At 36.3% G+C, this 25,939-nt stretch overlaps 1 protein-coding gene across 6 annotated transcripts in view; it reads left to right on the top strand.

The window, feature by feature from the left end:
• The window catches only part of PTPRK (protein tyrosine phosphatase receptor type K), a 616,741-nt gene that overhangs the window by 206,317 nt on the left and 384,485 nt on the right, over positions 1 to 25,939 (top strand). For all 6 annotated transcript variants that reach the window (XM_061427930.1, XM_061427929.1, XM_061427931.1 and 3 more), the window contains exon 3: positions 24,303 to 24,574. In XM_061427930.1, coding sequence (XP_061283914.1) covers positions 24,303 to 24,574 — 272 coding nt within the window. The remainder of the gene's footprint in view (positions 1 to 24,302; positions 24,575 to 25,939) is intronic.

Here is a 25,939-nt window from a genome sequence, read left to right as displayed (position 1 = left end):
CTAATACTGCTATAGTGACTTTTGATTATTACTGTTCATCACAGCCTTTTTTTTTTTTAACCAAAGCATTTATGTTCGTGTGAAATCTGTAATAGATGGCCTCTGCTGAGAGCCTTGTCTTAATGTGTGTGTGTGTGAGTTGCTTAGTCATGTCCAACTCTTTGCAACCCCATGGACTGTAGCCTGCTAGGCTCCTCTGCCCATGGAATTCTCCGGGCAAGAATACTGGAGTGGGTTGTCATTCTCTTTTCCAGGGGTTCTTACTCAGGGATTGAACCTGGGTCTCCCGCACTGTAGGCAGATTCTTTACCATCTGAGCCACCTGGAAAGCCCATGTCTATGGGTAGGGCAAAAAGTTCATTCGGATTTTTTCATACTATCTTATGGAAAAATCCGAATAAACTTTTTTGGTCAGCCTAATATTTTTTGTCATGTTTGGGTTATTGACATAATCAAATTTCTATGGGTACTGTATGTCTGACAAAGGAAGATTTCACGAATTTTGAATAAACTTTTTGAGCAAAAATGATAACAGCTCTTTCATGTTTCTAAAAAGTAAAATGAAGTTGCTCAGTCATGAGCCTTGTCTTAATGTGTGTGTGTGTGTGTGTGTATGAGTTGCTCAGTCATGTCCAACTCTTTGCAACCCCATGGACTGTAGCCTATCAGGCACCTCTGTCCATGGGATTTTCCAGGCAAGAGTACTGGAGCGGGTTGCCATTTCCTTCTCCAGGGGATCTTCCCAATCCAGGGATCGAACCCAGGCCTCCCGCATTGCAGGCAGATGCTTTACCCTCTGAGCCACCAGGAAAACCACCATGTTCCTAAGTCATAGAATATTATGTTTCAATGCTCGGCTGCACTTTTAAATTTCAATGAAAATGTAGAAATTGAAGTATTGTTAATACATAAATGTAGGAAACTTTTAAATTTCTTAAAGTGTTTGTTTTCAGAAAATGGAATTTACTATCTGAATTTGTCCTGGCTAAATATAGTGTACATATACTTACATATTTTGTGCAAGAACAATAATCGAAACATGTATGAGGTGTGAGATTGCTTTACCTTTATATGCATCTGCCGCCCCTTCCATCTCACATGCTTATTCATATAGAGACTTACGGATTTAATGAAAAACCTAAAGTTCTGTGATATAGGGTGGACTTCTTGGACTTTCCAGATGACACCAGTGGTAAAGAATCCATCTGCAAATGCAGGAGATGTAAGAGACACTGCTTCAATCCCTAGGTTGGGAAGATCCCCTGGAGGAGAAAATGGCAACCCACTCCAGTATTCTTGCCTGGAAAATCCCATGTAAAGAGGAGCCTCGTGGGCTACAGTCTTTGAGGTCACAAAGAGTCCAACACTATGGAGCATGCACACACTGTATGCTTGTGCTTCTTAAAAACATATAAGCAGACAAATGAAAAATAATCTCAATGTTTTACATTGACTTTTCTTGACTATAGATTTAATTCCAGTTCTATAAATTTAGAGATACCTCAGAATGGTAGATATTGGCTTTGCAGTGAATTAGTCCATCTTTCAGTTGCCTGAATTAGCAACATTTTTAAGGTACCATTTTGACAAGGCAGAAGGTATAAACAATGTATTGATGATATTCTCATTAGCTCAAGGAGAAAATGTCAGAATTCCCCTGAGTCACCAAACAAAGCCACTGTGATAATAAATGATCCGTCTTCTCACCTCTCCTCCCCATTATTCCCGCCGTCCCACCAAGCTTGCTGATAAGTGTGACTAAGACTTTTTTTCACAGTGATAGATCAGAGATTAAAAGAGTAATTTATATTATTGTTTCTAGTGAGATTGTAATAGTGACATTGTAATTGTCATTTGTTAGGAAGCCTCATTTACTGTTTAATGTGCTTGAGAGTCAAAGTATTATCACTTAAGGTTAGACTTTTGATGCATGCAAATTCATATTTTTTTCATTCCTTTACTATTATTAATAGGGTAGCAAGTATGTGGTTCTCATTTGTCATAGATCTGCTGTGTGCCAAGCCTCATACCGAGTGCTTTGTTGATACTTCCCCATATTCTGCATGCCAGACCTGTGAGGCTGGGTATGTTATCCCTATTGGATAGGTAAAGGACCTGTGTTTTAGAAAAGAGAAAATAATGTACTGAAGATCACATACTGACATGTATTGAAGTGAGTTGGACTGACCCCGTCCGAATTGTTGGGAATCACTTTAAGCTTTATAAGTGTTTTATCTTTCCCTAAGGTCTGTCTGCTTATTGAAAACTAGAATCTGCCCTATATTAATTTGTCAGGCAGCTAAAAAGAAAAAATTCTATTTATGTAATTTATGAAATGTTTTAGATTGGGACTTTACAGCAGACTATCTATTAATAAGATCATTATACTCAGGAAATTAATTGACGTTTTTATTATACTATAGGATGTATCAGAAAATTGGCTAAAACCTCCAATGTTTTTTTTAATAACAGGATTACTCGCTGTCAGGCAAAAAAAAAAGACTGCTCCTCAGTGTTCATCTTTTTGTTTTCCTTTGCTTCCTTGATTATTTAAAATATTTGTCATTTAGGTACATCTTTCAAATTCAGTGTTTTTCAAACTTTTAATGTATAAAACACATGGCGAAATGAAATGATCTCTAAAGTTTTTAAAACCTCAGAACTTTGTGAGGCTGTAGCCACTCAGCAGCCTGACAGGGCAATATCAGCACTATAATACCCTTGTCTCTCCCTTTTCTTTTCTGCTTCTGGTTGTTATTCATTGGGATATTTTTGAGACAGCAGGTGTATACTAAGGTGAAAGTACATTTTTACTGCTATTCACTAGAAAGACAAAGGTAGATAAATAAAACATTTATTGCCTGATTTATATATCCTTTTAAAGTGTAGCTTTAAAAAAATAGGTAAAGTAAGACTAAAAAAAGAACACCAACCACTTTCCTTTGTAGTTAAAATTGAGTGCTTCTATTTTGAGGATTTGATATATATAATTCTAATGGAAATAAAGCTTATACATTGAGATTCATTATCTCGGAGCATTTGGTATAGCAGACAAGGTTGTATTAAACACCTTCATGGTAATAAGATGTATCAGTGAGAAGGGATACAAATGCAGATAGTGTATTCTTCCCCTGCGTGGTGATTAGCACATATATTATCTCTCCAGTCTGAGTTATGTACTGAAGAGAAATCCTAGATAGTGTTGGAGGAGAAATAAATTGGAAAACATTCTTGTTTCTCCTGAAGCTGAGCTTCACATCATAACTTAATTATTTGTGTCTCAGATGTTGGGATTTTCTCAAATGTCAGTGATTCAATTAGCCGATACTTATTGATTCCTGACCCCTTCTTTAGTACAATGCTGGATGCTGTGGTTTGAAGCAGTATAGAATATTGTCATCAGCAAGATGGCTTGTCTTCTTGAGGAGATGGCGGACACACACAGAATAATTAAAGAATAGACAACAGGATGAAAGCAGCTACCATTCACTCGATATTTCCTTTGTGCTTGTCTCAAAGTTCAGTGTTTCATGTATATAATGGGAACTAAAATGCATCTTCTTGTCCATACCTGAAGGCTCAATTCCCTTTGGTTTCACATCAAAGAGAAGCATATATTCAATATCAAAAAACATTTAAAATAGTATGCATGCATTCACTGAAGACTCCCGCAGATTTATGTGTGAGTGTATGTGTGTGTGTATGTTTCAATGTTTGGGTGTTTGATGTATATCATGATAAGTGGAAAAATTGCTTTTAAAACTATCTCTTTATATGGCTCCTCAAAGGTCCCCATCACTAATTTTGGCTCTAATTTTGTTTATCTCTGAAAAATATATTATTTATATTGGCTTTATATTTAGAAACCTACCTTTTAACCCCCATTCTTCTACATTCAGGGTCATTATTTTCTGTTGCCCAGATAACTTTCTGTCCTTTATTAAATAAAAAATATAGTTTCTCTGCTGCTGCTGCAGAGTCACTTCAGTCGTGTCCGACTCTGAGCGACTCCATAGACGGCAGCCCACCAGGCTCCCCCGTCCCTGGGATTCTCCAGGCAAGAACACTGGAGTGGGTTGCCATTTCCTTCTCCAATGCATGAAAGGGAAAAGTGAAATTGAAGTCACTCAGTTGTGTCTGACCCTCAGCAACCCCATGGACTGCAGCCTACCAGGCTCCTCCATCCATGGGATTTTCCAGGCAAGAGTACTAGAGTGGGGTGCCATTGCCTTCTCCGATAGTTTCTCTAGATTAATTTAAAAAATTTCCCCTCTATTCTCCTTGTCCACAGGGGTATGACAAAAACTGAGGAATATAAACAAAAGTCCTCCTTAGAAATGAAGGATGGTTGAAGAGAGTGGAAGAAAGACTGACAATAATAGTTTTATTTTGCTGAGGCTGACTGCATATCTTCTGCACTGTGGGGTATCACCTTGTGTTTTACAATATTTTGGAAAACACAAATCTCCCATTGGTAGAAAATTCAGGATAAGGAACCTGATGTAGGTTGAGTTTAATTTTGAGAGACGTGTGTGATTTCTTAGGCTGAGTGGTGATGTGAGGGTTTCTGAGAGAGGGAGCAGCATCAGTGGATGCAAGAAGGGTGATGACATAAGAGAAATATTCCCCCTGGTACTGTTGATCAGATATAATTGTTGACTTGTTTACAACAAAGAATCAGTGTGAGGGATTTGAGCTTTGTGGGGAGGAGTGGTAAGAAGAATGATGAAGTATTTTTGATATAAGAGGCCAAAGCATAGAAATTTGTTGGTTTTTCAGATATTTCTATGCAATCTCTGAAACATTTAAAGGGATAAATCTGTTCCATTGTATGAGTCCCCAAATTGCTATAATTCAGGTGGTGTTATCCCTGTTTTGCAGATAATAAGCCCAGTTCTCTATAAGGGGAAGCGAGTTGTGAAAATCACTTAACTTTCAAGCCATAGAGCCAGGATTTGAACCAAGTTTGATCTCACTTCAGAATTCATTCTTTTAACTGTATGCGTAAAAATATAGACAACATTGCAGATGTTGCTTAATCTGTCCTGTTTATTTCAACTAAACTTGGGAGAAATAATAACTTTGTCCTTATGTATTTTGTTAAGCAGCTAAAAATGCAAACAACTCTTTCACATAATTTATGAAATGTTTTTGGATAAAGAAGGTAACAGCTGAATTTCTATTTAAAATTTTTATTTCAAAGGATTTGTTAATAGAAGTTTTATCATACTATAGAAGTAGCCTATATGAAATACCTTTTTGTGTAAATTAGGTCATCTTCTATTTCTTTATTGTATTGTATTATTTAAATGTTAGAAGACCTTGTATTCTTTTCATTAATGATAATATTTATTGATTTAAAAAAATGTTTTATCTAGACATACATCATCTGTCTTACTGTATTGTTCAGATATCCAAAACAATGTTCTTTAGAAAGATAGGGGACATTTTCCTGCATTTCTGAGTTTAAAAAGAGTATTTTTGAATTTTTACCAATCAAAAAATGATGATTGATGTATGTTTTGTTAGCTGTGCTTTTGAAGATAGGAAAGATTTCTTCTAATTAAGAGACTTCTTGTTTGAAAATTTGCTAGAATGAACTTGTTAAAAAGATGATTTTTTTAAAGTTTTCTTTGAAATTATAACAACTTTTTCCTGTGGTTTTCCCATTTAAATTTTGTTCTCAATTTGAATTTTCTGCTTTAAGTGGGAATACATTTATAGTTTATAATACATTTTAATACAATTGATGATACCCTCTTCTACAGTCAGCACGTTGCTACTCAAGGGTGCAGAGATGATGTTGGGGAAGAGATATAACTACATGATGGCTTTTTTTTTCTTGATGTAACTGCACTAAATTTTAATATTGAGATAAGTGGCCAGTCAGTGGTTATACTTCTTAGATTAGTTTTGTAGGCAATCAGAATTGACTATCTTCTCCATTCACAATTTTATATAGATTTGGTTTTGGGGCTTCTGGCAAAGTGCTATAGGCATGAATGGAAAACTTTACCTTAGTAACAAGTCAGAACTGTCTTCATTTACTCATCATTCATTATTTAATTTATACTTTCATATAACTTTCACTGTTACGTAGATAATTAGACTTACGTCTAAGATCCCTGGCTTGGAAAGATCCCCTGGAGATGAAAATGGGTACCCACTCCAGTATTCTTGCCTGGAGAATTCCATGGACAGAGGGGCCTGGTGGGCTATAGTCTAGGACATCGCCATGAGTTGGACAGGACTGAGAAACTAACACTTTTACCTTTTTCACCTCTAAGATACTCAGTTGGTGAAGATAACTAAGGAGAAAAGACTCCTGCTGCCTAGGAATGCAAATATGATTATAAAATCAAGTTCACAACCAATAAACCTAGATTTCCTAGTCACTGAGGCCTATATTACCATTCTAGTTGAACTTCAAATTATATGCAAGCTTCCTGGCACCAACTTGAAAAGGAAATACATAATTAGTTGTTTAGTTTTAACTACTTCCGCAGAAAGAAAAGCCCTCCCTAGTATTAGATTCTAAGGCTGAAGGCAAAGAGGAAGCCATATAACATAAAGTGATGGTTCTCATTTTACGGACATGACTCTGAGTAAAATGTTTTTCTTTAGAAAAAGAAAGTATTTTCCTCCAAGAAAATGAATTTATGTTTGTACACAATTTTGCTCCAGTGTGCTTCTACTTGTTTTCTCACTGTGTAGCTGTCTGTATTATAAATGATAAGTCTTCTTTGAGGGTGAGTATTATTAAATGAGCTAGGCATTGCTTCTCAACCTATAGTCTATAGGTACTTTCTCTGAGTCCTATGAAAGTTTAAAATTTTCTATGTTTTTTGAGTCTAAAATTAATACTATACACATTTAAGATAATATGGGTGGTTAAGAAATAATTCAAAGGCATTATTTGCATTTGTGTTCATGTTGTAGCTTTGTTAAAGGAAAGTACAAATTGCATCTTGGTTTAGGGCACAAATGAAGGTTTTAACAGCAGTTCACATAGGGAAAAGTGATGGAAACCTTTAGCTACTGTGTGGCAGAAAATAAATGTATAAGATTGAGAAATTATAGTAAATTGGACATTTTATTAGCTTGAAAAAAGTCATTAACAGTAAATATAGTAAATAATCAGAAAAGTAATGTTTATAAACAACTTTAAGTTTTTCCTATTATTGTATTTTGGGACACACTATTAAATTATTGGTCCAACAAAAGCATGAATCAGTGGCTAAAAATCACTATCAAAGAAAAATAACAATGATGTATTAATACTGACTCAAATGATGTTTCATTTTGATCAAAATCAAAAGAAGAATCAAATCCAAAGTGAAATATACAATACAGTATATATGTTTTCACATAGTGTTCACTATACAATATTTGCAGTGTTGATTCTACAAAACATAATTTATGACATTAAATTAGTATTAATTTAAGTTTTACTGATTTTTACATTTGTGTGGATAAGAGTATGATAAACTCTTGTTATAATAAGTTAATACTCAGAGATTATCTGTGCATAATGTAAATTAACACTGAGGTCCATGAGAAAGTTTTCCTTTTTAAAGATTAGTATTTTCTTGGGTTTAAGAAACACTGAATCAGGTTATTTCTAAACTGTTTGCTGCCCATAGGGACTTAAACCATGCTTTCTTGCACATTTAAGTTGATTAAAGTAAAAGTCATAATGCTTACTCATTGCTGGGTCTGCTAGAATGAGGGGATTCCTTTCCTTGTGTGACTGACATACTGAGACTGGTGCTTGAAACAAATGTTTATCAACAGAGTAAGTCTTGAAACCCTATCTGGTTGCCATGTTTACGTTATGAGCCATATGGGTTTACTCTGACAGTTCAGACCAATGAACTCTTAGCTATTTTTACTGGTTTGATAGAGAACCAAGAAATAGTTTATGCTTAGTTGAAATGCCATATTTTAGGAGGAAATTCTAGCCACTGGAGACTTTTTACCCTTCTTATAGGTCATCCAAATGAATCTATTTAGTTGGTCTGAGAATTAGATTCCTCAGGCATCTGCATCTCTCCTTTGCTCACCTCCTGAACAGTTGGCATCTCTCACCATCACCCTTTTTATCTCATTTTCTATTGGATGGCAAAATTTTGGATTTTGTATTGTTGGGGTAGTAATTTTGATTTTTGGATTTCATCCTACATATGATGCTGGGCAACTGGAAAGGTAGGTGGAACCACTCTTTCCATTACTACCTTAAAGAACTTGATCATGAAGTCATTTCTATCTGTAAAAGGAGAATCAGAGACCCTGTGGTCGGACTTAGTGCCCCCTGTAGAGGGAAGTCTTGAACCTCCCCGCCAACCCAACCCAAGGCCAAGATTGATATCAGAGTGAATTTCTTCATTCAGCAAATGTCAGTGCAGCTAGTTTATCCATGAAGTTGTTTGTTTCATTTATTTATTTATTTTCATGTTTTCAGGTATACAAGGACACTTACGTGCTTTTCTGGGTTCCAGGAAGCAATTTTAGGCCAAAACTACTGTGGAGACAATAGTCACACTAGTGTTTCAATCACCATTAGTTCCAATTTTTCCTCTCTGATACATTTGTCTGTTTTCAGTATCTTCTCAGTTTTTTCTTCCCCAGAACACATTGTCTTTTAAATTGAATGCTGCTCAGGATAAATATACAGCACACTCAACCGGGAATTTTGGTTTTGTATTTGAAAAAAATAAATCAGGAGACAACTGTTCGGATTCGGAGATGTGCTTAGTGAAGATCAAGAGGTGAATATACTCGAGATACCCAAACTAGTCATGTGTGCTTGTGAGTGCAAGATTAAGTAGCTTTCATCCAGCTGTAGACAGAGTCTGTTGTGAGGTCTTGGAAATCACCCAAATTATTAATTGCTATTGAAATAATACTTCAGTAAAAGATAGTAAAAACATTTGGAGTTATCAGAGATAGCCATGTAAGTTAAAAGTTTAGAGTGAATTTCTTTGGAAGTATTTCTGTCAGTAATAGGGATAAATGGTTTGCAGTTAGATTGTTGTGTTCCATGTCCCATAATAATATATGGAGTGACATTAACTTGATTAAATCTAATCTGTAGTACCATATTTATAAAATATTTGAGATTTTGTTGAAAAGTTTATGAAAAGCAAAAAACACAGTAAGGTTGTGAAATTTGCTTCAGTTCAGTTCAGTTGCTCAGTCATGTCTGACTCTTTGCGACCCCATGAATCGCAGCACGCCAGGCCTCCCTGTCCATCACCAACTCCTGGAGTTTACCCAAACTCATGTGCATCGAGTCAGTGATGCCATGCAGCCATCTCATCCTCTGTCGTCCCCTTCTCCTCCTGCCCTCAATCCCTCCCAGCATCAGAGTCTTTTCCAATGAGTCAACTCTTCACATGAGGTGGCCAAAGTACTGGAGTTTCAGCTTTAGCATCATTCCTTCCAAAGAAATCCCAGGGCTGATCGCCTTCAGAATGGACTGGTTGGATCTCCTTGCAGTCCAAGGGACTCTCAAGAGTCTTCTCCAACACCACAGTTCAAAAGCATCAATTCTTCGGCACTCAGACTTCTTCACAGTCCAACTCTCACATCCATACATGACCACTGGAAAAACCATAGCCTTGACTAGATGGACCTTTGTTGGCAAAGTAATGTCTCTGCGCTTGAATATGCTATCTAGGTTGGTCAAAACTTTCCTCCCAAGGAGTAAGCGTCTTTTAATTTCATGGCTGCAATCACCATCTGTAAAATGTATGTGGAGATGATTCACAAATGTGTTTATAATAAGCTAAGCTCTTTTCTCTAAGATACAGAATCATACATCCAATAGCCTACTTGACATGTTCTGTGGTATGTTTCAATAAAATTAATGCCCCTTCTTCCTTAGGTGATATTTATTATTCTTTTTGCAGTCTTTCCTATATTTGGTGAATTTCTTACCTTACAAGTTCTCATGACTTCAGAAAGAAGTCCAACACCTTTAAGCCATCCTTGTAGCCAGGATATTAATAGGTGACCAAATCTCCACCTCAGACCACTTAAATGAAGTTTGATTAGGAAGCCATTGTCTGCAGAAAAGAGACATCATGAGGATTTCCTTCTGCAAAGAGCTGAAGCATAGACATCCACGGTCAGCAAAATATAGGACTCAGCCTGGGTTCTAGGAGGAGTGTTTGTACTCAGTGATGGGTCTCCACTAATATTTTGGTTATTGTTTGGGCTTTTTAGTTTTCTTTTTAAGTATGTTTCTTTTTTTTTGAAAATGATGTAGTAGCTTCTGTTGTTTACAATAAAAAACTTGAACCGAACTTTCCTCCCAAACTGATCTCTGTCCAGTATGCCAAGACTCAGGAAATTGTACCACTGTCTATTTGGGTATATGAGCAAGAAACAAAGTGGTACATTCTGGACCCCTGTCTATTCTTCACTTCTGTTTCTCATTCACATCAGTTCTCATTTATTTTTTTACCTCTTGTGTAGGTTTTAGATGATTGCTTCATATTATCTTTGTCATCTGCTATCATAATTAAATACAGAATTCTCTATGAGAATGCTGTTACTATTTCCTAACTGGTCTACACACGGCAGGCAAAGTGATTTTCCAAAATTTAAATCTGATTTAGGACAGCAGTTTCTGCTTCCCCCAGCTTAATGCTTTTCTGTGTCTTTCTATAAACGGTGAAGATGAAGGCAAAGGTCCTTATTTTGTTTACAAGGCCATCTTGGTCTGTTCACGTCCTTCATCTCTGCTTCATCTCCCCCATTTTCTCCAAGCAATTAAAAAATTTAAGTTATGCGTTACCTTTGTAAACTGAATTTCTTATCCACTTTGATGGCAGTATAATATACAGACTAAAGAAGATGGATTTAGTATTAGATTTGGATTGACTTCTGAGCAAGCTACTTTTTTTAAACCCCACATTCTTCCGTATCATATTAAACACTTACATATTTGATATCTTTCTCACTAGAATGTTGGATGAATTAAATAAGATATTTTAACTGTTTTACACTGTTCCGTTAGTAACTTTCCACTTAGCCTTCACCATCAGTTCCATTAAATGTGACATCTGCTCTGTGTAGATCACTATGCCTAATCCTAGCAGTAGCCCCTAAGACCTTTCCTTTTTTGAGCTTGGAAGATTCTATGCCTTACAGACTCGAAGGTAGGAAATGTAAAATTTGTAACTCACCTAAAAAGGTTCATCGGAATTTCCTAGAGACGGTAGAAATTAGGCTTTCAGGGGAGAAAAGGAGACCACAAGTCTTTCAAGCAAAAAGGAGGGGTAAAACAAGGCAAAAAATACATGTCTATCATTATGAATTGTGAACTATGAGTTCATGCTGATGATTCATTGCAAATAACACATTGCAATGTTCATATGAACTATACTCGTGAAGATTCTGGGTACCAGGTAAAATGCATGGTATTATCTGTGTCTGTGCATACACTTGGTTGCATTTAGTGGATGTGTATGTATCACCATGATTAGAGTGGTCACTTCCAGTTCATGGTACTTGTAGAGTTTAGTCACTACTTGTAGGACTATTTAAAAAGCAATCCCTTTTTAAAAAAAGTTAGGTAAACAGTTCTTAGGGAGATATTTGATAATATTATAGTTAGAAGGAAAAAAAAAAATGTTGGAGACATAACCCTGCTTCTGGTTATTCCCAAGGGAGAAAAACTTGATCCTATAATGGATGCTTAAGGTGTTTACACTTACGAATGTTACTGAAATCCTAAAGTACATCTCAATAGTAGAGAGAGTCAAAAATTTGAAGTTACTCAAAGTTCCCTCTTCCCTTCTCCATATTCTCCCTTTTGTGGGGAGGGGGTTGTGGGTTGGGAAACCCCTGTACTTGATTGTTGGTCAGAGTTCCCACTGCTACTTGTTTTTTGGCTGAAACTATTTTCTATTTTAGCTTGTACAGTACATCCCAGAGGGAAGCTTTACAAAGTTAGTGTGGGAACAGAAATGCAACAGTTTCTCAATGTTTGTGTTCACGCATTGAGCCTTAAGTTAGCATTCATGAAAACAAAGTTTAATCCTTAGCTGCTCTCTGGACAGCAAGAGCCCTGTTGGAATGGAGGCCATTTGCACACTTGCAGCATGCAGTTTTTGTGGATATATTTAAAAGGAATGTTTTCTTGGAGGAATAGCCTTGGGTGATTGTATTTGCTAAGAGGAAGTTGAATAAATTGTCCACAGTCAGAGGAGTATTTGCACACTCTTTCTTTCCTCACCAGTGGTCGATATGGTACTTCACAATTGACCAGGTATGTTTTAGGGGTGTCTTTTCTTTCTTCTTCTTCCTTTTTTGTTTTGTTTTTTTTTCTTCTGTTTTTGTGTTTGATTGTTTTTAAATAATAGCTGGATTGGCAGCATTGGAGAGATGGATTAGCTTATCTTAGAAAACATTATTATGCTTTATTCTAGTATTGGGAACCACTAATTCCACTACAGCTATCAAAATTAATGTAGGCTCAGAAGACTTCTAGGGGGTCTTGGATTTTTTTTTAAAAATTGTATTATGTCCTTGAATTATAGAAGATTAATCATCTTGTGGCCAAAAGCAACAATCTTAACATTTGAAGTGAAGATATCATTCTCTTTTGCTTTTATGTGTCCTAGGACTTTGGTTTCTTTTGTCATATTTGGATGGTTTATGAAGATACCTGGGGAGACAGAAAATAAACATAAATCCGATTTTATTTTCCACTTGTGTTTCCCTCTTTTCTTTTGTCTTTCCAAATTTTGCATTTAAAGTGGAGGCACTTCATTCCTCTCTTTTTTTCATCTTGCTTGGACCCTCTATTTCTCCATACTCAATTTCTCATTTTTCTCTCATGTTTTGTGTTCTCGTTCTCTTTTGCCCCACCCTCTCCCCTCATCAGTTTGTATTATCAGGCAGGCACTGTTTTCAAAAACAAGCAGATAGATTTTTGGTTTAAATAATATTTTGTAAGTAAAAAAGTTAAAATACATTTTTACTTAGTTCCCATTTCTGTAATCCCTATAACAATCCTCTCAAATAGTAATTTATTATATCTATGACATTTACTTTTTCTGGGACTGACTTTCATCAGTTAAGTGGTAGAGGAGAGGTGGATGGTTTGAAGTGGGTGGTATCAGCACCAGGCTGCAGAATCAGGTCTTTGACTTCAGAGTATGACTTTTTTTCTTTTTTGGCCATTTCATAGATAGGAACATGATTTCCTTGGGATGAAAGTAGAATAAATCTTATTCCTTTTTTTCAAATCTTTTATAAACTGTCTCCTATTGTGATTTCACTTTGAAAGTGAAAGTCGCTCAGTCATGTCCGACTCTTCGTGACCCTATGACTATTCAGGCCATGGAATTCTCCAGGCCGGAATACTGGAGTGGGTAGCTAGTCCCTTCGCCAGGGGATCTTCCCAACCCAGGGATCGAACCCAGGTCTCCCACACTGCAGGCAGATTCTTTACCACCTGAGCCACCATGGAAGCCCAAGAACACCGGAGTGGGTAGCCTATCCCTTCTCCAGCAGATCTTCCTAACCTAGAATCGAACTCGGAATCCTGCATTGCAGGTGGATTCTTTACCAACTGAGCTACCAGGGAAATTTAGAACTTTAGAATTTAATAAAAGAAGCAACTTGGAACTCTTGTAGACTGATTATCCTTGAACCTGAGAACTCAGCTGAGAAATCTCACTCAACCTGAGTTCTTCTCTAATTGATCATCTTTTGCCATTTGCTTATTCAGGAGTAGTTGTTGACTCATTACTAATTTTGAGTCAAAATAAAGCCTTGTTCTCCTGATATATGGCGTATTAAAATTTTTAAATAGATTTTTGGTACCCTTTAGGCACACAGTGACTACTGAGGGAAGTACTTTGTCTTTGGGAATATCCATTTATATGGAAATAAATAAATACTGCACACTCATTCTGGACTGACCTTAAGTTCTGGTCTTTTATTATTAATAGAATTAAGGTATATCCAGACAACAGGCTGAACTTGATAATATGATACTTAGGCAGTTTCCAGAGACTTCTACCTTCTCATACCTTTCAGTGTTCTTTCTAGTCTCAATTCCTTTGAGAAGGAAAGTGATGATGACAAAATTGGCTCTAGAATAAAAACTCTCTTGCCTTTTGGGGTAAATGCAACTCTGTTCATTCTCTCTGAAGTTGCTTTTCATTTTAGCAGCTACTTCTCAAAACATTTCAGTACCACATAATACAGAAGCTCCACAGCTTGGAGAGCCATGGCAGGAGTGCCAGAATTTCAGAAATTGGAGAAATCTTCCAACATGTGTGGGTGCGTGCTCAGTTGTGTTCAGCTGTTTGCAACCCCAGGAACTGCAGCCTGCCAGGCTCCTCTGTCCTTGGAATTCTCCAGGCAAGAATATTGGAGTGGGTTGCCATTCCCTTCTCCAGGGGAATCTTCCTGACCTAGGATTTGAACCTGTCTCCTGAGTCTCCTGCATTGGTGGGCAGATTCTCTACCATTGTGCTACCTGGGAAGCCCAATTTTAGTACAAGAAATCTTAAATTTATTTATCCTTTTATAACTGTTTCTAAGGTTAGGTGTGTATATGTGTTTCCAGTGTGTATTTACCAGATTTTAAAGATAATAAGAGTGAAAGGGGAGGATTAGAAAGAAATAGGAAGGTGAGAGCTGGGAAGGAGGGTTGATTCACAGGGGATAAAAAGGGTTAGGTAGAGTTGTGATGGGAAGGGTGGAGAAAGGTTTGGCTGTCTCTGTATTGGAAGTTTTTAAGTTTACTACTCGTTAGCATTATCTCATTTTTAACCTTTGAAAATGTTCTTTCATACATTTTCCAGTATGATTCTCTGAACTATTTAACAGAGAAAGGAATGAATATGACTGAAGGAACACCTATTAAGGATCTGCCTAATCAGTGTGGTTTAGTACATCATAGACACAGTCTCATTTGGTCCTGACAGCGTACCCTAAAGGCTTTAGGCATTTCAAGACAAAGAAACCGAGACAGAGAAAGGTTTAATTATTTGCCCAAGCTAGAGAGTTGAAGAGATGGGTTATGTGGGTAGGGGAAACTGGCATCCTAAAAAATCCTGATGAGAAAAGTACAGCAGGTTGTAAAATTTGCCTGCCTTTAAGGGGGGCAGGGGGGCGGGTAGGTAGTAATTAATTCACACTTTTAATAGTAGATTGCACAGATTTTCTGTATAATAGAGGTGAAAATTAAAATTCAGGTGGTCAAAGGGCTAGTTGGGTTCATGCTTTTGCTTTCTAAGATGTAGTAGGGGAAGGAGATAAAACTGTAGTACAGTGTTTGGCCCAGTTTCTAGATCTTAATGTGTAGCAGGTAAACTTCCTGAGGTGACTAGTCTCCCAAGAAGGAAATGTTGTGCTCATTTCATCTGAAATCTTCGTACAATTCTGTGTTTTATGAACATGTTAGATGCTGTTCTTGAAGATAAAATACATTTTATTTTCAAATGTAAGATAGCTACCTAGAACAAACACAAAGCCCTTACTCAGGAATTAAGAGAAATTTTATTCCTGCATAATGTGGATAAAAAAGTTCAGACAATGAAATAGACAGAGCTTCCCTGGTGGCTCAGACAGTAAAGAATCCGCCTGCAATATGGGAGACCTGGGTTTGATCACTGGGCTGGGAGGATCCCCTACAGGAGGGCATGGCAGCCCACGCCAGTATTCTTGCCTGGAGAATCCCCATGGACAGAGGAGCCTGTTGGGCACAGTCCATTGGTTTCACAAAGAGTTGGACATGACAGAGCGACTGAGCACACACACACACAAAGTTGTTGGACTAGAATCCTGTGAAGTTGCAAGTTTAGTTCTTTTGTGTTGGAGCTTGGGAGACAAATGTAATTTTTAAAAATGTGTGCCTCATTCTGTCTTTTAGAAACAAACTTAGTGGAAGGCATTATCTTAAGTAATAGAATGGGGGGAAGGAATAGTTAGGGATATTGGGATCGACATGTACACTGTACTGTATTTAAAATGGATAACCAGCAAGGTTCTACTACTGTACAGCTCATGGAACTCTGCTCAATGTTATATGGCACCATGAAAGGAAGGGGATTTTGGGGAGAATGGATACATGTATATGTATGGCTGAGTCTCTTGACTGTTCACCTGAAACTATCACAACATTGTTAATTGACTATGTATCAATACAAAGTAAAAAGTTTAAAAAAATGAAATAATAGAAGTTCGATGTTTGAAGAAAATAATAACAGACTGCAACAAAAGTGAGGGCACATCCTTCAACCTTACCAAAATCATGGGACCTCTGGAGGGAAATGTCAGTATTGAAAACATTGTTTTGTTTTTAAGAACATTGTTTAAAGTTATTTCAGATTTACTGTTTTTCTCCCTTCTTGTCTTTGGAAAAACAGTACTGCTATAACTTTTGAAATTCTTCATCTTTTTGCTTGCTTTTTTCCCCCTTCTTCTTCTTCTTTTTTTTTTTTTTTGCTTTAGTTGAGTTCACTTAGACTTTACCTGTGCAGAATTCCTCTGTTAAGTGCTAGGAGGAAAAAGAGGTTTCTGATCTTGAAAAGACTGCATGAGAGCTGGGGGGGTGCTCTGATCGATACGGTACATTTGTTACGTATGAGAGCATTATGGAAGTGCTGCAGACATGTGAGCAGAAGGCACAAATAGGCGGTTGCAAGATGTCATAAATTTTCCGCTCTGTGCTGAAGGCTCCTGACATTATTCTAGAGTTTTGAATGAACAAGATAAAGTATGATTTTAATGTGTGTGTGTGGAGTTTTTCAATCAGATAAACAAAGTGGATTCAGTAAATGGCAAGGGCTATGAAGGCAATAACAAAGAATAGCATGTTAGAAGGAATCTTGGAAGGAACTACTTTGTTAACAGACCAGGGAATGCTTCACTGATAGGTGGTATTTGAGCTGAGACCTGAACGATAAAAATAAGCCAGCTGAGGAGAGATTATTCCAGGCAGAGGAAAACCCAGTGTAAAAACACTGATAAGAGATGTAAACTTGGATTTTTAAAAAGCAGAAGTCCACTGTAGCTGGAGCAGGCTGAGGAAGAGAAGGTAGGAGATAATGTGAGAGAGGAAGGCAGGGGCCAGGTTGTACCGAAGCTGATAGGTTAGAGTGAAGAGTTTGGGTTTAATTCTCACTACAGTGTGGAGATGAGAAAAGATGAATTGTTTTGGGAAAATCTGGCTGCCTGTAGAAAACTGTTGTAGGACTGCTAATATAGAATTCATGAAGCCTGTTAGGAGTCTATTCTAGTTGTGTTCCTGAGAAATGATGGGAGCTGGCTGAACCAGCTAAGGCGAAGAAATGTTGGGTGGATTGAGGAGACAGTTTGGAGGCAATACAGATTGTTAGTGACATACAAGAGGAGAGTGAGGGAAAGATCGACCTGCTTTCTAGGTTCTTAGTTTTAGTAACTTGCTATATTATGTTGCCACCTAATCAGATGAAGCAAAATGGGATGAGGAGAAGAAGCTTGATGAAAGGAAATGAGAAGCTGAAAAATATTGTGAAAAGCAAGACATTGCCTTCAGTTTAGTAATGGCAACATAAATGCTTAGGGATATTAATCTTAAACAACAAAGAAAAAAAAAGTCATCCCTGATGGATTGGGAACCAAATTGTGATTTCGGTTGTCACTGTTCTCTTTCTTGTGGTCCTGATTATGGCTTCTGAAGCTGGCTGGGCACGAAACTGTATTAGTGTTCAGCGTCTTTAGTTTTTTCCCATCAACAGTTTCTGGCATGTTTTTTGTTTCTACTGAGAAAACCTCACTCACTGCCAAGAACTAACTGTTTTGCACAGTGTGTTGGTGCTTTGGTAGCTTTTGATAACTCTTCAAAATGATCTTCAGAACACACAAACATGCTTTTCTTATTAAGATAGAACATTACTTAGATTTTGGACTTGGGCTAGAACTATACAGTTGGCTCTTCCTGGGTCTGTTCTTCTCAGCCTCTGTAATCACATGAGCCAGTTCTTTCCAATAAACCTTTTTGTGTGTGTGCGTGTGTGTGTATCTATTTCTTTCTCTCATGAACCTTGATTAATACACCCTTTATACTGGTGTAAAAATATTCAACTTTTTCAATTTTTATTCTCCAGACATCCAACATCTCAGTAAAGACTTTTGTTTCGTAAAGAACGTCTATATACCATGCAGCAACTGAATGAATAGATTCAGTATAAATATGTACACTGATAAGGTTCTCATTATAGGATGGAGTTGAAAAGAATTATGCATGTTAAAATATAGTGATTCTTCACATGTACTCCAGGGACTGCTGTGGGTCCCCAAGACCATGTCAGAGCATCTGTGAGGTCAAAACTACTGTCATAATGACACTGTTTTTCTTCTCATTTCTCATGAGTGTATGGTATAATTTCTCAGAGGCCACATGATATTTGATACTACAACAGATTGAATGAAGAAGATATCTTCTGTTAAGTCATACATTAAAGAGATTTGCAAAAATATGCCTCCTTTTATACCATTTTTTGGGCAAAATGTAATTTTTCATAAAAATATTTTATTTGGGTTAATATATAATGGATTTATTATTGTTAATATTAACTGAATTGACAATTTTTTTGGAAATTTCTTAGTTTGAATTTCTACTATGGTCAATATTGATAGAATTCACAGGAACAAAGGCTCTTTGATATTCTCAATATTTTTAAGACTGGAAAAGTGATCCTAAGACTAACATGTTTGAGAACCATTGCTCTAATAGAAGGTTTTATATATATAGTCAAGAGTGACTCTGATCAAAATGTTAAGTGTGTACTTCCAAATATTATATACTCTTTTCATCAAATGATTCTGTTTGGAAGCAATATAAATCAGTTCCAGTTGTTTGCTTTATTTTTGTTGTTGTTCTGAGGTTTTCTGATAATTTATCTCACATATAAGTAGAGTTGGCACACTCTCAACAGTTATATTTTAAGAGCTAGTCTCTTTGTCTCCTCATTCATTCAGTCATTCAACTAACCAACCAACTAGTATTCACTGAATTTCTATATGCTAGGTCCTTGCCAGATGTTGTGTCAGTTCATTGCTGAGCAGTGCTAAACTATCCTTTATTATCTGCTCTGTAAGAGTGCAGCTTGACTCTTTAAGCATTTCTCCTTTGAAACTAGCACAGTGTTAGCTTTGTCAGTAGAGGGCCCCAAGGGGGCATTTCAGTGGAAAGGAGCTTTTAACTCTTGATTGAGCTGTATTTCTATTTTAGTTTCTTCTTGATGGTCCCACAGGGCTAAAAGTTTCCCAGTGCTTGCAGTGTCTCAGAGATCTTACAGCCCCAGTGCTGGCCTGGTGACCACCTTTCTGTGGCTCTCCCCAGCATTCACACAGCTCACCCCAAACCTGCAAGTGTTTCCTGCTTGGCGGCAGGTGTGGAACAGCTCTAGCCTGAGTGACTCAGCCAAGTCTTCACCACCCAGGGGGCTGCAACCACATCTAAGCGAGTCTGATTTTCAGCAGTCTCTCTCCCTGTTCCACATTTTTGTTCCTTGGGTATTGCGGTTATCCTTTAGGGTTCTCTTTATACCTTTAAAATCCCTATACTCTTGGATGAAATGATTGGATGGCATTGTCGACTCAATGGACATGAGTTTGAGCAAACTCCAGAAGATAGTAAAGGACAAGGACCTGGTATACTGCAATTCATGGGGTCGCAAAGAGTCGGATATGACTGAGCAACTGATCAACAACATCACCCTCTTATAGTTAATAATTCTTTATATTGTACTTTTGCTGTTACATTTTTTTGCATGGCTTTTCTCTTTTGATTGGACTCTTGAATGAATCATGTACTTTCTAAGAGAATATTATTACTCTTTTGCAGGATATACATATTCCTATGTAAATTATTTAAGATTTGTGTAAAGGCAGTGTATAATTAAGGGATAGAACAAGAAAGGCTGAAACTGTATAGCAAAGGCAGGGAAAGGTCAAGGTGGGCTGGGGCTGAAGAAGAATAGTGTAATAATTGACTAGGGGCTAAGATGAGGGGAGGCTTTCTTATAAGAGATTGAACCCATTCTGGAGAAGGAAACTGGCGTGATATGTGGGGAGAACAGTGAGTGCTCTGTCAGGTTGGTGAAGCTGGTTTGTGAAGAGAAGTAGTGAAAGGTAAGGTAGATGTAGTACTTTGGGTAAGATCATGGAACGTGGTTAGTACTAAGCAGAGAAGTGGAAATTTCTCTCTGCTTACTTTACAGGGAAAATACAATGGATTTTGAATAAGAGCTGACAATGAAAATATTGTTAGTGTTCAGAAAGTTATATATATATATATATAAATGAAGGAAGTTTAGGATGAAGTGTAGAAACCTATTTATCATTCATTATTTTCTTAGCAGTTAATCCTATTTTCTCTGTTACTATGTTTTTTTCCTAGAAGTATAGCATAAAGATAAAGTTTTCATTAATACAGAAAATTCGTAGGACATTGTTTGTTTATCTAGATTTTGGACTGTGGTGTTTATTAATATGGAATTTGTTTTCTTTGGCTTTCTAAGTAAAAGCTGCTAAGTACTTGCAGCCTCTCTTTTTAATGAATTGAAGTAAATAAGAAGGTCCTAGTTTTTGTATTTTTTTTTTTGAAAGCCAAGAAGCTGTTAATCTGTGGGATACAAATAGGATTAATTTTTAAAAGGCAAAAAAACAAAACAAAACAAATTCCGTGTTTATTTCCTAAGTATTTATCATTATCCTTTTGATGGTCCTCATGTAAGATGGCATTCATGTAGTCTTTCTTTCTTTAAAGTACAAATCGATTGCACACCTACTATAGAACATTCAGTGAATATGTGTGAACGAAAATAAAACAGAAGACAAAGTACAGCACCCCTCTGCCCTGATAATACAGTTGACATTTTGTATGCATTTTTGTTTCTTTCAATTGTATCTACGTGTTTATGTGTTCATATATGAATACACCCACTCACTTATACCAATGCTTTTATTTAATATAAATATATATTTTCATAAGTGAGTATAATATTTTATAACCTGTTTATTTTACCTAACATATTGTATTTTCCATTAAATGTTTTTAATAATATAATTTTTAATGGCTGCATAAGTGTTCATCAAACTTTTATCATAATTTTACAAATTGTCTATTATTGGAATTTTAAATACTTTTTTTTCTCTTATTTTAATGAGGAAAATGAGAATTTTTTTTTAAGCCTTTATCTTTGAATATACACGTGATTATCTAGTGTACCTTCCTAGATTTGGAATTGCCAGAGCAGAAGGCATATAACTTTTGAAAGATTTTTGATTCTCATTGGCAACTTGCTTTCCAGAAAGCTTATACTTTTTAAAAGTTTTAATTATAAGCATTTATGTTTTCTTCCTCTGTCTTAAATGATATATTTGAGAACTCTGTTGCTCAAGAGACTGTAAGGAATATTTGTAAGGCCACACTAAAGAAGTCACGTTTATTAAAATTAGTACATTATATCTATGTGCACACAGATGTTTCATTATTAAGCCTTGAGATAGCTAAATTACAGCTGAATAGAACTAAACTCATTAGAAATCTGAGGGATTAGTTAGCTGATAACTAAACAATAGTAAATACGCTTAAATTACAACGTGAAGAATGAGGAAGTGCAGACTGTAGACTTTGTTGATTCTATGTCTTGGTAGCCAGTTATTCTGGGAGACTGTGGAAGTAATTTTTAGAAGTTGATAAGAATAGCATAGTGTTCTCTGTGTTTGGGATGATGGAAGGGAATCTTGGGTCAAACAGGTAGCTACCTCCATGGTGCCTACAGGGCAAATTGCCACTGATAGGAAGTCAGATGGCAGAAGGATTTAGATGGCTTTTTGATGCTACTGCTTGTTTCCTCCTTTTTGGAACTGTGAAATAAATGCATGATACTCCATAGCACTCCGAAAATGTAGCAATAGTCAGGCTACATTGAAAGAAGTTCATTTAGCAGAAACATTTTATAAAAATGAAATATCAACACTTGTAAAACTTTATTTAGCCTGCATTGAATGTCCTTGAAATGCTGAAACAATTTGGCAAGGTTTTATTTTGTGACTTCTAATGATCAAATTGGTATTCCTACAAATTAATATACTTTGCTTATCCCATTTTCTTAATAAGAAAATTATTGTAGCTTAAAAGTGCAACTGGCTGAAAATGGCTAAATGGTCTTAATGGTAAATATCATACTATATAAATAAAATGTGAGACAAAATATTTTATTTCAAAGTTTATTTCATAATGGAAGAAAATAATTATTTGAAAGCCTATAAGTCATTTAGAGAGCACTATTTGAAAATTGATAGAAGTCATAATTGATGCAGAGTTGTAAAAATAATTTAAATCCACTAATGCGATAATGTGTCATTGAAAAAATACTGATAGCCATGGAGAAATAGGTCACTACGTTTGTGAAGAAGCTGAGGCCCAATAACACTAAGTCACTTATCTAAGATCTCAGATCTGGTCCTTCCTAAAAGCCATAATTGATCTGTTCTGCTGTGGTGAATCTGAAAGACATCTTTGTAGTTCAGCCATGGACTGTAGAATGTGAGTATAACCAAGAACAGAAGCATCCTGCTTCTATAAATTGGTTTGGGATCCAGAATATCTTATTTGAAAGAAAAGGACAAAATTTCTTCAAAACATACAAGGATAGTTTATTCTATGAATGTGCAATCTGTGAAAATCGGGAGCGGGGGGTTATAAGAAAAGAGAACTGAGAAAAATTAAGGGAAAATAATGTCAATGATGATCACTATAGTAAGCTTATTCTGTCCTTGGCTTAAATAACTAACAGTGTTATCACTTGAAATCTTCACAAAAGTTCTGAACCATATAATACCCATTGACCAGGAATTGTTCAGACTTGAAATCTTGAATTTCTGGTTTCTTAAATAGTTGAAGCCCTCCTATGTGCTATGATTTGAACTTGTAAATTGAGGGTTAATTGAACTGGGTTGATGGGTAGTCAATGAGTGGTTAGTGTGCCATGGAAACAGTTACTATGTTTTAAGGAGGAGACACAGAGGGTTGATTAATTCCTCAGGTTTGTCAAGAAGAGAGGTCAAAGTGTAACCTTTGTGGGTTCTGTAACACTACATATAATACATTTTGCGGGGGGAGTGTTAAAATTACACCCTAGGGAAAAATATTTTACAATAAAATTTGTGTTCTACCTTAAGTGTGATAAATGGGTATCATTACTTGAAATGTAAATATTTACATTTTTGTAATATATGACTTTGTTAACATCCACAGGGACATGAGAAAAACTGGTTGTTTTTTTTTTAAAGCTCCTTGGACTAATATCAGCAGTTAATGTTCAAATCCCATTTTTACACTTAGCTCTGTATGGCTTTGCTTGCCACACAAAGAGTGTGTGTTTGAGGGTGGAAGTATGAGGAACTGGGAGGTTGAGATTCTTTATGTTATTTTCCTCCTCCTGTTAGATTTCCAAATGAATATTTATTAAGCCAAACGTAGTGGAGTAGATTAGTGATTTCAAACCAGGTATCTGGAAGCTCTATAAGACCATAGAGACTATTGCAGATTCAAGGACAGTATAAGTGGTGATTAGCTGTCAACTTAGTGGAAGAGGCTCCAAGTAGGTGAATCTGCTTTGTGTCAGATTCTCAGTTCTAGAAATTTTGGCATTTTTACACTTCAGTCCTCACACTTACACTGCAAAGTATCCTTATTCCTTGAGCAAGTCCAGAATTCTTAGTACATTGCAAAAGGTCACACAACTTGCTTGCATGATGATCCTGGAATCTGAGATCAGAAATTGATTCTGATCTGTACTAGTAGCCCCTCTCTGAGTTAAAATTATGAATGGGAAAAGAATAATACACTCCCTCTGTAAATCAGGCCAATAATACATTTCTTTGATTGTTTGCTAAAAGACCTTTGTTTAGCAAGAGTAGAGATAATTTAGGGTGGGAATCTGGATTGAACCCGGCTCTGCATGATCTGTTTGACTTTAAGTTACTAATTGTGCCTCAGTTTCCTAATCTGTAAAATAAGAATAACTGATTATTGTGGAGAGTAAATTAATTTGTACACGTTATGTACTTTGAACAATGTCTGTTACCCCCTATGAATTCAGTTCATCTATTCACTTGTTTGATATCTTTCTATATCTCTGTTCTGGAAGACATAGTCTTTTTAAATTAAATTTAATACTCAGAATACATTGGTATCATTTTTAGCTTTATTTCTGTTATTATATTTTCCCTTTTGCTTATATATCTATTTGGTCTTATTTTATGTGATGTCATTTCAGGTTCCTATATGATAGTGGACTCTTCAGATCATGACCCTGGAGAAAAAGCCAGACTCCAGCTGCCTACAATGAAGGAGAACGACACTCATTGTATTGACTTCAGTTACCTGTTATACAGCCAGAAAGGGCTGAATCCTGGCACTTTGAACATATTGGTTAGGGTGAATAAAGGACCTCTTGCCAATCCAATTTGGAATGTGACTGGATTCACGGGTAGAGATTGGCTTCGGGCTGAGCTAGCAGTGAGCACCTTTTGGCCCAATGAATATCAGGTAATCATCTGTTCTTTTCTAGTTCATGATTTGATGTCCTTGGATCTCACTGTGTATATAATATTTAGAGGTAAATACTAGCCCCATAGGGATGAGAGATGATTTCTTTAGTCCTCCTCCACCACTGTTCTGGAGAAAATGTTTAAATACATTGGCACAAAATCTTCAAAGTACAGAAGATATTTCAACATATGGCAAAAGGTAGTTTAGGTACAAAATTTGTTGGTTGTTTGGTGAAGAGCTGCTTACTGACAGACGTATTTCTGTATCTCTGTTCTGGAAGAAATAGTCTTATTGAGTTGAGCATAATATTCAGACCAGATTGGTTCAATAACTTCCTGAAAATAATATTCAAAAAATAAACATGAAATAGGGCTTCATGAAATGTGTTATCTAAGGAGAGGCTTCTTCAATAATTTTAAAGTATTTTGTCAGTTACATAAAGTTAAAAGCAAACAAAACCTCACCAAGAATTTGAGTTCTGGCTTCAAGGTAAAACTAAAGGATTTCAGTAAGAGTTTAGAGTCTTCATTCTAGTGACTAAGTGACTGCTTCATTCTATCCCATTGCCACTTGACTGTCTAATTACTCATTATGACTCGAAAGTCTCTCTGTACATGACCTATCAGGGCTTTTCCAGCCCAACCATTAAAAAAAAAATCAACCAAAAACGTGGTCCATATGTTGGACCAACCAAACGTGGCCTTTGGATTCCGCTCCCCACAAATGCTTGATGTAATTATGAGTAAACTGGACAATGAATAGTGTCAGTACCTACATTGTGAGTTGTGTGACTGAGTTTATATGGTCTAACCAAAAAAGTCCATTTACCAGTTTGGAAAGTTGTTAAGTAATCTTCATATGAGGTTCAGTACCTGCTAACAGAAAGTTACCTCTCTTGAAAATTCACTTCTTTGCTAGATCTTGGAATTTAAACTTTTAAAAGATTTGCCTATTTGTATCTTATTATAGAGCTTAACAGAGATGGGTTATGTAAAAGTATATTTTTATTATCATCGGTGAATAATTTATAAGGTAATAACAGTTTTATTTCTGCTTTTAAAAAAAGCATGTTAAGCTTTTCTTTATTCCTGGGAAGAGGGGTGAGGGAATCAATCCATTGTTTTAATTACTTTGTTTTTGAATTGATTTTTTGTTTGTTTGTTTTATTAAAAGTCTCTTACTTCATAGTTATAGTTATAAAGGTAAGGTTCTCCATTTAGGGTTATGTGTCTATGAAGATTTCAGTGGATTCTTATTAGGTGCTAGTTGATTCCATTATTCCTGAGCAGAAGGATGTTTCTCAGCAATCCTGGAGAGCCATCTGCTTCTTCAGGGCGCACAGCTCTGGGAGGGCTGCGTATG

The sequence above is a fragment of the Bos javanicus genome, chromosome 9 (assembly GCF_032452875.1).
Source record: "Bos javanicus breed banteng chromosome 9, ARS-OSU_banteng_1.0, whole genome shotgun sequence".
Classification (NCBI taxonomy): domain Eukaryota; kingdom Metazoa; phylum Chordata; class Mammalia; order Artiodactyla; family Bovidae; genus Bos; species Bos javanicus.
The sequence above is the reverse complement of the archived record's forward strand: the minus strand, read 5'-3'. Positions and strand labels throughout refer to the sequence as shown.